Here is a 12,473-nt window from a genome sequence, read left to right as displayed (position 1 = left end):
GTATACTATATTTAGTAAAAACCATGCCTGATAATGAAGGGAAAATGCAGTCCTAAAACTGGAGCAAACTCCTTCTATGCTAACAGTTGTTTCTCTGGATATATTTGTCAGAATTGCTGTTTCTGCATGCTTTGAATCTGATGGAAAAGATTTTCAGAACATCAAAGATGTGTTTGAATAGTTCTTCCTCCACCAAAACTAATACCTTGTTTCTTGTTTAATTTTGTTTAATTCAGCCCTGTTGAACAGCTTGGCTAAGATGCAAATTACATTTTTGAGTGTGCTCTGGCAAATTTCTGTTAAATTACATCCTTAATGCATCCAGTTTTATGATACAGCCCATTGTTGTCAGATTAATATTGCACTGGATCTAGTTAGTTACTTGCAAGTTCCAAATGATCCAATTACTTTTTGAATTGAACTTTAAGCTGGGGTAAATAGATAAATCCTACTTACWGGATCTTCACGTTATGGTACCATCTGATTTCTGTTTATTTTATGTCTGTCTTGCATTAGTCATGGGCTCACCATGATTGGGCATCTGCATTTTGTCATATAGTGATAAACAATATCTTACCGCATAGTAAATACTGCATTTTTCCAGTTGATTGAATCAGTAGGTTTAGTAATAGAAAAACATTTCTAATGTAAAAGATCAAGAAATGCTGTTTAAAATTTTCATCTGTCAGATTTTTTCCAGTTATGCAGGAAAATATTCCTGTTAGCTGATCCTACATCAGTAGGAATAGATGTAGTAGAAATAAATTTGTGTATGAATTCTTACAATTCTTCAAGAGCAATGCTTTTGTTATTTGTTACTGAAGTTTTGAAAGTCTGTTTTATGCATTTTGTTTGTKTCATATTCAGAGAGGCACCAACAAATGGCTTTCTACCTATTATTTCTTGGAGTTCTGTATTTGTTTTGTATATGTAACTTCTGAGTCATGATTTATACATTCTGAGACTGTATCTGCAGAGCAGGGTGTATAATAAATGCTTGAAATAGTCAGAGAAGTGGCTTGGATGTGTGCAGTGATAAAGCAGCGCATTACAGTCAGTGTTSCTTTTGCCCTGTCCTTTCTTCCTTCGAAATGAAAGGAAAAGTAATTCCCATCCTAGCATACAAATGCCCAAAAGGGAGGGATTCAGGCTCCTTGTTATTCAGCGCACGGGTGGAGTTTTGCTGTGTAGTGCTGGAGGAAGGTGGTGAATCTGTGGGAGGGTGGGCTCTGTGCCACTGCCTACCGGTGACCGCACCGTGGCTTTCTGTGTTGCCCATGACTTTGATGTGCACATTTTCTACATCCCTGGGGATTTTCCAGGTTTGCCAAATGTAATGGCATCAATCAATAATACCTACATGCATAGGGCAAGTGAAAGCACAGTGGCTGCTTGCTGGTCAGGTATTAAAAGGGTTTGATGGCCCATAAACAGTGTAGTGGATTGTTGTGCAAAAATAGACTACTAGCAAGTATCTCCCTCCTGCCACAAATTGGGGTGGTGGTGATCTTTGAAAACGCAACTGTTGTTAACAGAGAAGCTGCTGAAGGGAGAACATGGACAGTACTACAATTTGTTAGGTAGTTGCTGTTTATTTCAAAGTAGAGCACTGTCAGCTGTGGCTGGAGTGGAGTAATGAGTGTTCCTCTGTTTGCAGCGATATGCCAGCCAGGGTGCAAACACGGTGAATGCATTGGGCCAAATAAGTGTAAGTGCCACCCGGGATACACTGGAAAAACCTGCAACCAAGGTAAGAAAGAATTTATTTTTGAAATAATGAGAGTGTTGTTGATCTCTCTACACCCCCTCCAATGCTGTGTGTGTCGCCTGTGTTTACAGGGTCATGAACTCACAGACCAGGTCTGTTACTGCTGCAGCAATTCTGATATTGGGACTGACATTTGTAGAGAGGATGACATCTGCAGTGGGATGACACYGGGGCAAAACTGCTTTCATTCAGAAGAAAGAAATGAGATTAATATATATATTATGTAGTTAYATGCTCTTTTTGATTTGAAACAAATTATTTAAACCTTGTGGTCAGGATTGTTGTTTCATAAAATTACAATTTTCACATTTGAATAGTAAAATAATACTTGTTTAATTTTAAAAAAACATAATTCGTATGTTCTCAYTTTAGTGCTTCTAATCCTGAACTAACTAGGTTGCAGTGTACTGAAGGGTTGGTGTAAAGATGATGTTTCTCTTGCTGGATTAGCAATATAGTTTCATTGTTTTGAGGTTTTTTTTCCCCCAGAATTAATGTCCAAAGCATGTAATGCTATAAAGATCATAGGGCATAAACAGAGAGTTGTAATATGTGATTTACTAGACTTCTATGGTAATCTATGTTCACATATAAAGATTTTTCAATTATATCTCTTTCCCAGTTGTCTCAGCTTACAGAAAAAGTTCATGCATTTTATGAGTGCTAAGAATGTATGGCAGAAAAAAACCTGATATTTAGAATGATTTTCTTTTTCAAGAATGTAGATTTTGCTAAATTTCTTATGACATGTTGGTTTTTTCAAGTGAATTATTTTCTTTTAAAATAGATTAATTTTAATTTCAGATTTACTAATCCTTCCCAAACTGATGTGGAAATGAGCTTTGTGTTTTTCAGTTTTCTCAGAAGTTTCTGTCATCTCTTACATTATCTTGCCTTTTTTTTCCCTTACTCTGGGTTGGCRTTTTAAAGGATGGTGTTATGATTTTATCCCACGCATGTTTTAGTYTAAAACTTTGCAGAGAACTAACAGTTGTTGTACATATATGTAACAGTTTTTATATGTACTAATTGGTTTAACAATATCAAAAGAATGCTTTGCAGATTGCTGGAGGCTGCAGTGTTGAACTGAGCTATTTTCTTGCCACTAAATGCTAAGGAAGGAAAAAATATGATAAGTTATTAAAGGAAGCYTTTTGGGCAGTATTGATCAAATGTTCTGGCATGGTGCTGGTGGCAAAGTTGCCGTGGCAGGTGTACCTGGGGTTTCTGAKATGCCTGCTGACTGTGGTGCCCCAAATGTGCACCAGTTCAGGGGGCTGCTGCTGTTCCCYTACATGGTGAGACCCTTGAGCTGTTTCTGGGGTCACGGTTTGTGTTCTTKCCATGTGCTGATTCCATGTTTGGATGAGAATTGGAAATGCGCAGTGGATGCAGAGTCTGSTTTTGCTGGAAGGAGATTAAATGGCTCAGGATAAATGTGACCTATGTTATTATAATTTAATACAGCCCCTGTCCTGTTCAGTCTGAGGCCCATTTTCTCAGTCCTGTTSTAGAATAGTAACAGAAGTAATAATGCTGATGGAAGAAATATTGGTGCTCTCYTGCAGAGAGGGAAGTCTTTCTAGGGTGTATGAATGGCTCTGGGCTGTAAGGTGYGCTCAGGTTCTTGGTGAAAGGCATTCTGTGAGTACAGGCTCTGATAAACAGGCTGTACCTCTCATCTGCTCCTGTGCCCCTGTGTTCCTGGGGCTGATCCAGGAGAAGACCCCAGCCTCACAGCAGAACTGTTGAACCCTGACCTTGTGATGGTGCTGGRTGTTTGTCCTTTTCCAGTGGGACTGCAGCTGCTGTGACAATTTAYACCTCACTTAAGGTCACTCAGAAGTTAGGACAACTAACACTTTTAAAATTATGTTGCTATCATCAGCAATCAAACTGCAGTGACTGCACAAGAGCAGACCAYGTGCTCTCCCTACAGCATTCCTATCTCCTGAGTGGCTTTAGTGTTTCCCTTCTGGCTTTTTGATCCCAGCTTTACAGCTGTAAGCAGTGAAGAAACAAACAGAGAAGCTTGAGAGAAAATACCCTGTGCCAGCTCTCTTAATTTATAATGATAACAGAACTCATACTTTCACAATGCGTTCATCAGAAAATTGATAGCTGCTCTTGAATAAGAAAATACAAATAGTATTCAGTAAGAGAAATACAGGTAGTTGGAGACTTGTATTTTTTGCTAGCAATCTAAAGCACATAGAGGTTAACTTTGGCTGGGAAAGGTTGTCTTTATCCAAAAAAATCTAAGGCTGCTTTTCTGTCATTTTCTATTCTCTTACCCCTGCATGTTCTGGGAACATGCAAAGTTCACTACTTGAAATTCTTGTCAGCAYTTGTTATATATGTATATTTATTAATTTGTAAATGAAGTAATGTATATTGCCTAATTTTTGTTATGCCTTCTCCCCATCCTGTAAAGATGTGTAGCTTTTTACAAGTCCACTTGGTCAGAGCAGTGAAGCTCTTGTATTCGCTGCTCTGGATCATCATACAACAAATGTAACATCAAGGGATAGGTGCTCCTGTGTCTCAGTCATTGTGATCCTTCTACCTGCACAGCTTCAAACAGGAGTGCAACTTCTTGCAAAGGGGRTGGAGGCTGATCGACCCATCAATGGCTGGCATGTGAAAGCTGAGCCTGCAGTACCATTAGCRTGCAGAGCACATAATTGGTTGTATTTCCTCGATGCTGTTGTGTGTCTGTATTCCGAAAAGTTTTGACTCTCCACCATACTYGTGGTTGTCACTTGGATTTGTTTCTTTCCTCTGCTCTTCTTTCAGAGCCTGCCTTTTTTATTTCCTTTGTGAAATGATAGTGATGGAAATAGTTTATCAGGTTAGATAAAAACAAAACTGTGATTTACATACCATTGGAAGTTATAGAAGATGAGCATTGTTAATGGCTGAATTTGGCAGCTGTTGATTAATCAAACTAAGCACTGTGAACAAAACTCTTTAGGTGATACAAATCYCTGGTGGGTTTGACATGTTAGTATGATTGCTGTTGCTGGAAATGAAAGCTGATCTACTGTTTAGATTGTGGTGGTAACAGTTTAATTTTTGTACTTGGTTTCTGGTCCTTGGCTTTCTATTTTTGAAGTTGGGTAAACGTGGAATTGAATAGTTGATTTCACTGTTGCTTGATCCAAGTTGGGTAATAGGCAAAAAAAAAAAAGGCAGGAAAAGTCTGAGTGCTGAAGTCTGCAGAGACTAATTAAAAGAAGATATCAGAATGTGTTGAATCTGCCTAGAAATAAGTGGCCCATGGTTAGGTGTGCACTGAAATCAGTCTAAAACCACGTGTGGTGCGACGCAGCTGTCAAAGGARTCACATCTGGGTTTGCCAGYGTAATGCTCTTGTCCTTTCCTTGCMCTTATGTTTTCATTTTGAATCTTTAGAAGTAAAATACTTGTAATCAGCAGCCTGTGTTTATGTTATAAACCTGCTTTCCACAGTGGCCAGAATGGCCAGTCTGCCTTTATGTGCTCTACTGTTTGTGTTACTTTGAAATTAGGAAAGCTGGTTTTGCATTGGCTGTGCGATTGTAGGCAGCATGGGAAATTAAAAGGCTGAACAATTAAATTCTCAAATGCAGAACAATGAGTGGACATCCCCACAAAGATATTAAAGGGATTTGTTCAACTTTTTAGCAGTGTTGCACTTTATATTTTATAGTCCAGTGTAAGATTATAAGTGACTAAAAGAAATTTTTATAATATTTTATTAAGATGAGAAATAATGTAAAAGTGTTATTTTTATTACCATTTAGATTTATGCATTTTGGCTCTCAATTTTTTTKGTGACATCTGCTGTTTTCTTATTTCCTCTTTTGATGCATAGGTGTTTATACTGAGATATCTTTAGAGATGTTTGTTGAAATACACCAGTGATAAGTAGCCAGCATATCTTCAAGAGGTATCTTGCTATGGCTGATTTTTTTGGCTGCTGACATTTGCCTGAGCCTGTTCTTGAAGTGTAGCCCTTGCTTAAGGAACAAGAAACACAGAGTATGTAAATGGCAGGAAGGCTCCAGTGCTCCCCCAGTCCACTCACAGTACCTCTGGACACTTACTAGGGAAGCTAATTCAAAGGCATGAGTGGAAACCCATGACACATGAGATTTAGGTTTAAGTGTAGTTGTGCTAGCACCCTGTTCCTGCTGTCTTGTGACTTCAGGTTTCTGTTACATCCAAACTTTTGAAGCCAAACTTCAAAAGTTTTACTTTTTCAAAGCACAGTCACTTTACTTTCAGTATGCTTCTTGGGATGCRAATCAGAGGAGTCTGACAACATTTGTTCACAGAAAGAAGTATAGGGAAACAAAGGCAATAGGAATAATTCAGCCAAAATTCCACAAATAGAAAGCATGTGATATGATATCATAATACAGTTGTTCATGCCTTTTAATATCAGGTTATTCTCATGGTGTGTTACTAATAGCTGTCTGTCATTACCAGAGCTTTTATTTCTGTACTAAGAATACTTTGTATCAGGGATGATGTAGAATTCAGAGTCCTACAGAAAGATTGAGTGTTTTAAGGCTTATAATGTAATCTATATGCAAGGTGGTAAACTGAGAAGAGTTGTAAATTCTTATTTTCAAATTTGAGTCTGTGGTCATAACCTGAAAGTAAGTGAATGCCATTTTGGCAATCTTTCCTCACTGAAGTCCTGTTTAGGCTCACCTATCTTCCCCCCCCCCCCCCACCTTGAGGAGCAAATATTCCCTCTCAGGTTTCCTGGAAACATCTTGTTCAGCCTTACACGGGAAGAAATGGAAAATTGTATCTCTTACCACTACCCTCTTGGGGAAAAGGGGAGCGGGAAGTCTTCTTGTCCTTAGACTTGGTGTTCTTCTGGAGACCTTGGAAAATGAAGAAAGGGGAAGGGTTCTGGGGAGTGCCATGTCTGCATGATGCTCACTATTCCCTGATCCCATGAAGATGGAAACAAAGGAGGTCAGAAGACAGCGGATTTTATGGTACACATAAATGCTGTCAGGAGCTCTCAGGAACGGCAATGGCATAACAGGCAGCATCCTTGTGGCTGAGTTTGGATTACATCAGTGATATATAGTCTGATACATTTTTTTCCCTTGATGGCTCTGGATTTTATTAGTCAGAATGAAAGGGAATTTCATTCTCAGTTTTAGAATGGCATTTAAAAGTATTTTGCCRTAAAAGAGTAAGATGAAGAATGTTGCTTTATAAAACTAAGTGATTACAATGTTTCAGGATTAATTTAAAATCCAAACATTGGGAACTTGKAAAATTCCAGGTGTTGTCTAGAATCAATGTTTTGTCTAACTTAGCTCCACAGTGGTTGGTTGTAACTTTTCTCCATTTACTCCACTTACTACTTAGACTCAGTTAAGTCTTCTGCTTTAGTCTGAAAAGCACTTAATGAATTACTGACTTCATTCTAACCAGAGCTGTATTTACCTTTCTGGTTCAGCATCTTCACCCTGACCCTTCGCCTCTGGTCCATAGAAGGCATCTGTCACCGCCTCAGCTGGCATTTCATGGAGTGGCTTCTGTGTGTGTATATGTATCTACTTCATGATAGGAGCCTCAAGGTTTTCCTGCTACATGGATTGGGGAGTACTTGATAAGATAGTGCTTAATACTGAGAGATGGCTCTTGGAAAACTTCTGGAAAAAATRGTGATTCTCTGTCTGTGACAGTCCTCCAGACAGCATTGTGCAATACTAGAGATGAGGGTTGATAACTCYGTGTTCGAAGTTCTTGCTGGCTGGATTTGTGAATACATTTATTATTTTCATCTTCGTTGTCATCTTTGTTGGTCACTGTACAAATAACAAACAATAATAATAAATAGCAAATTATTCTGATTTACTCAGATAAAATYAACACATTCTTGGGAGAAAATTCTGAAGGAAATCATTCCATCTACTTCTTGTTTGAAGTTCTGTCTACTAATAGGAARTTGTAAGCTGAATGTTTTCAGTTCAAGTCATGAATTCTCTATTAAATTGKAAATCTGAAATGCTAGCCCTCACGGATAGTCCTTGACACATATAGCTGATGTCAGATACTGTTTTTCAGTATTTTCTAGATGATAAGGAATTAATTTTCTCTGTGAGATTKTTTAAAGTAGTATCATCAGCTTTCCTACCTTTCTTTGCCACTAATTTCRAAGCATGATAGTGAATCACCGAATCACTATCAGAATCGCTGATGGTGATTGCAGAGTGATGTCTGCTTTCTCTCTCCTCCTTCAGAGCGCTGGCTGGTCCTGGACATGGCTACAACATTAATAGTGGCAAGATGTGGGCAGCCTGAGCTTGTGTGTTCCCTAATGAAATTGTTGGCACTTCGTCTGATACTAATAACTGTTATTTTTGAAAAAGTATCTATGAAACCAAGCAWAATAAGCTACTTGGCCAGAGGGATGAACAGCGCTTCGTGCAGGCTGTTCTGGACACTTGCTATTAGCCAAACTKCATATAAAAAGCTAATTGCCATATTTCTCCTCCCTTCTCCTGCAGCTTGAACTGGCAGTTTTGCCACGCATGCTTTGTTTTCTTTTCCCATCCTCTTCTTTGTGCCCTTCGTTTCAGATCTGAATGAGTGCGGGCTCAAGCCGCGGCCGTGCAAGCACCGGTGTATGAACACCTTCGGCAGCTACAAGTGCTACTGCCTGAACGGCTACATGCTTATGCCAGATGGAACCTGCTCAAGTATGGCCAGCCTTGCTGCTTGCTCTTTTCCAGCTTCTCAATATCCCTGAGCAAATTTCCCTGGGAACCTCTAGGAAAGGAAGATGAGTCCCAAAGTAAACGATTAATCTTGCTGGAAATTAGGCAGCTGCCCAAGATGAGCTGCTTTTTCTTTCTAGTTAAATTAGGCTGAAAAAAACGAGAGCAATTGTTTTGATTTTATTAGTTTTATTATAAGTTTCCCCCAAAGCATTCTTCAGTGCTGTAAATCACTGCTAATTGGGCTAGGAGGGCAAGTGCTTGCAGTTTTCATTGCAAGACACCTGCAGTTCTGCTGCTTTATGGCCTTACAAATGTAAAATCTTTAACACTGCAGATGTTGGCTGTTTGACTGGTATAAAAAATTGTAGTGATATCTCTCTGGAGATCAAGTTCCTAYTTGCTCTCATAAAAGCAGTTGTTCKGAATGTTTGTGCAGAGGGAAGGTGAGAGAAGTTACCTTTAATTAGAGATGCCCCATTTTTTAAATGGCAGTACTGTCCACCAGGGTCTGTAGTACATACTAGTTTTATATTCTGGGGACTGCATTCTACAACACAACTTAACTATGACTGTGGTGGTTTTCTCTCTTTTCCTTTTTTTTTTTTTTTCATAGAGATGTAGTTTGTGAAAAGAAAAATTTTGCTAGCAGATGTATTTGCTCTTTAAAGAACACCAGTCAAACCCAACCAGCATTTTCCCACTTTTATCATAAAAGTGTGACATCTTAGTTCTTGGAAGTTTTCAGTAATTTTCTTGTACTGATCAGTGTCTTTGTCTGAATATGGTCAATTGTTTTTCTTCAGATGCCCTTTCTTGCCTGATGGCAAACTGTCAGTACGGCTGTGACGTGCTCAAAGGGGAAGTGCGCTGCCGCTGTCCTTCTCCAGGGCTGCAGCTTGGGCCTGATGGCAGGACTTGTGTAGGTAGGTAGCTTAATTTTTTTTTTTCTCCAAAATGCTTTTATCCTTACACAGAATGCAGTTCGAGAGAGTTTATACCCTTAGGATGCATTGAACAAGCAGTTTGAAGTTGTTAATAATGGGAATTGCTCTTTCTTCCCTACTGTGAAAACTCCAGGATAAAATAAACAAAAGAACTCAGAGTATAAAAGTGAAATGTTTTGTTCCCACGTTTGTGAACATGGAAAAGGTGCTTATGGTTAATCAGGCTCTACTGTGGTCTGAAGAACAGTGTGATGTGTGATTTCATTAGTCATTAACTATACATCCTGAGTGGATATGACACTCCAGTGATTTTATTGTCTGTATTTTGTGAAGTACTACAATTCCATAACCAATAACAGCACTTGCAGTGGAAGAATGTAMGAAAATRRGGATCCTAATYATCCATTTGGGTATCTTKACTGTTCCCAGGGATGGCTGTTYTCCAAGTGCCTGRCCCMTGCTGACCAAGAATTTGTTGTCAGRGAAAGGGACAGACTCTWGATCTTCTGATGTGAAGAGCAGGCTCCACACTAAGTCTGAGGATTTCTGAAGTGCACAATTAGCATATCTGTGTATGGAAAAGAGCAGGAGAAAAAAACTCACCATTGTTACCTGCTGAAGGGATTAGGTTGGGGACATTATGGGAGAGAGATCTTTGGAAGATACTTGTGCCATGCCATAGTGAGCGGAGTGATTCTAAGTACAAAATCAAGAAAGTTTTACCGAGAAGAGAAATTTGCTAGAAAAAAATGCTTGCAACATTCTCKTAGTATGCATTTTTCTATTCTGACAAAGTCATACTTTGAAATAAACAAAGTGTACTTTAATGCCAAAGGCTAACACTCAAACCAGTCCTATGAAGCTCTTTGAGTTCTTCAGTACACGTTTCAAAAAAACACTTTTTTCCCCCAGGAAGGCAAAGAGCTGTGTACCCACTTTTTAGTTGGGCGTGCATCATTCAGAATGATCTCATAACCTATTTCTAAAATTTCAACAGAAATGTCAGAGCAACCGTTTACAATACAGAGAAAATAGTTACAAGAAGGCATGTCTGTTCTTCCCACATMGTAACATAATGTTCTCCCTTTTTTTGGTGAGAAGTGATTGTGACATTTTTGACCCTTTCTGTGCTATGTCTCTATCAAGTTTGAGTTGCATTAAATACCTCAAAGAATGGAAATTACTTGGAACTAGAGATGCGCTTTTTCCTTATGTTTGTGCAAGCCCATCACTGTTGGGGAGGTTGCTGGCTCCAGCAAGGGCCTGAATAATGCTGCAGTACAAATAGAAGTGTAGATGATGGTAAAAAATTGTGCATTGGCTGCAGCTCATGAAATCCTTGTTTGGGAAAAGTTTGAAAGACAGCTGGGAATGCAATGCTTATTTTTAGCACAGGTGGAAATTCCTCTAGGCATTATTCTATTCTTAGTTTAACACTTGCTGATCATTCTCTTCTTTAAAATGTTCCTTCCAGACAATCAGTAAAGAGCCACCAACTTGGCTWTAAAGGTAGATCATCTAAACTAAATGGCAACAAAGTGAAAAGAAGATTCAGCAAAGTGCGAAAAYCATTGAAAATGTGGATTAAACAGCTMATTAATTGATTAATGACTCCTGAAYCRATCAATCATTCAGCATTGCCAGGTTTTTGGATTGGGATTTTCTTTGATGAAATTAGCCATATACACAGCTCAGCTTCAAAAGGTCTGAAATTATTTGRGGGCTGAAAATAATGATTTCTCACTRTAAARTKAATTCTTTCCCYTTTTTGYGTGTGTGTTTAGAAACCTCAAAATRTGGMCTTGTAAACTTAAAAACCATACTATTTTTAAAACAGTCTCACAGTTACTTTGTGCTTGAGTTGATAATGTGGTCATACTTGCAGCATTGAGAGAAGCAAGGCTATAATTCTGCTTCTGTGGTGGACACTGACCATCACACTCATTAGGTGCTGACCATCACACTCCCAGACGTGCCTTTGGAGCAGCTCCCTGGTGCTGAAGTGAGAATACAAATCGCCCCTCAGTGCCCTGCTTTTCACAGGAAGCAGGTATGAAGCACAGCGTGTTGCAGCAGGCAAAGAGCCCACACCTTTGGGTCCAGGTGTGAATCGACTTGAAAGAAGCCACAGTCGCAGCACTGTCTGAGAGCTGCAGGAAACTAATCACAAGCACTTGCATATCTTCTTGTGGCTACTGATCAAAAAGTGGTTTTCCCCTCAGTAATGAGCACCAAGATACTTATCATTATATGCACGTGGAAGATTGTTGCATTTTTCCATTTTTTTTATCAGTTTTCAACAGTGTATTGATTAGCAGTTCAGCCCTGTATCTTTAGGACATGAAACTTCCTACCAATACACTGCTGTCACAATTTAACATAATTTTTACCTTATGTGAATTTGAAAACAAGGTGAATAGGAATATCTACAGAGGAAAAAGCAGGACACACTACATTAGGTTTTTAAAAATCATAATCCATGCTATGATGAGGTTTATTCAATGGCTAATCTTCTTACTGAATTACTTTTTGAAGTTGTGGTTTAAAGATTAGAAAATCCCAACCAAAACCAACAAAGAGCACAACTAACTCATATAATCGAGAGTCTGAAACTTAGATTTTATAAAACTTTGTAACATACTCGAAGCCTAAAATGTTAACAATAAGTGCAAATAAAGAGACAGATTTCTTGGAAGGTTCAGGCATGTGGAGCTGTGCCCAGTATTTGTCTTATTTATCTTTCAATGAGAAGCCTTTGCTACATGATTCCAGCAGTGCTGTGGATGGMAAGAGAGCAGTCTAATGGGCCAGGAGTGTGGGAGCACAGGGGTTCAATCCCTGCTGTCCTCAGTAATTCTTTGCACAGAGTGGGACAGTGCCAGCAGGAGYTACTGGGACAACCCATCCAGTCAGTAATTCAAGGCTTTAGGTCACTTCTCTTGGCTGTGGRAGCACAGCTTGGAGAGGCTGAAGCTTCATCTCCCCCACCTCAGGTAGCTGCCCTAACTAACCAGCAGCCCTGTG

The 12,473-nt window shown here is 39.1% G+C and overlaps 1 protein-coding gene across 3 annotated transcripts in view; it reads left to right on the top strand.

Moving 5' to 3' along the window:
• The window catches only part of NPNT (nephronectin), a 47,992-nt gene that overhangs the window by 15,135 nt on the left and 20,384 nt on the right, over positions 1-12,473 (top strand). For 2 of the 3 annotated variants that reach the window (XM_057379081.1, XM_057379080.1), the window contains 3 exons: positions 1,658-1,750; positions 8,365-8,484; positions 9,309-9,428. In XM_057379081.1, the coding sequence (XP_057235064.1) occupies positions 1,658-1,750; positions 8,365-8,484; positions 9,309-9,428 (333 nt within the window). The remainder of the gene's footprint in view (positions 1-1,657; positions 1,751-8,364; positions 8,485-9,308; positions 9,429-12,473) is intronic. The other variant, XM_057379082.1, reaches the window with a different exon arrangement.

The sequence above is a fragment of the Malurus melanocephalus genome, unplaced genomic scaffold, assembly GCF_030028575.1.
Source record: "Malurus melanocephalus ecotype Western Australia unplaced genomic scaffold, MMel_1.1 scaffold_386, whole genome shotgun sequence".
Taxonomy (NCBI): Eukaryota; Metazoa; Chordata; class Aves; order Passeriformes; family Maluridae; genus Malurus; species Malurus melanocephalus.
This window is presented reverse-complemented; position numbering and strand designations above follow the sequence as displayed.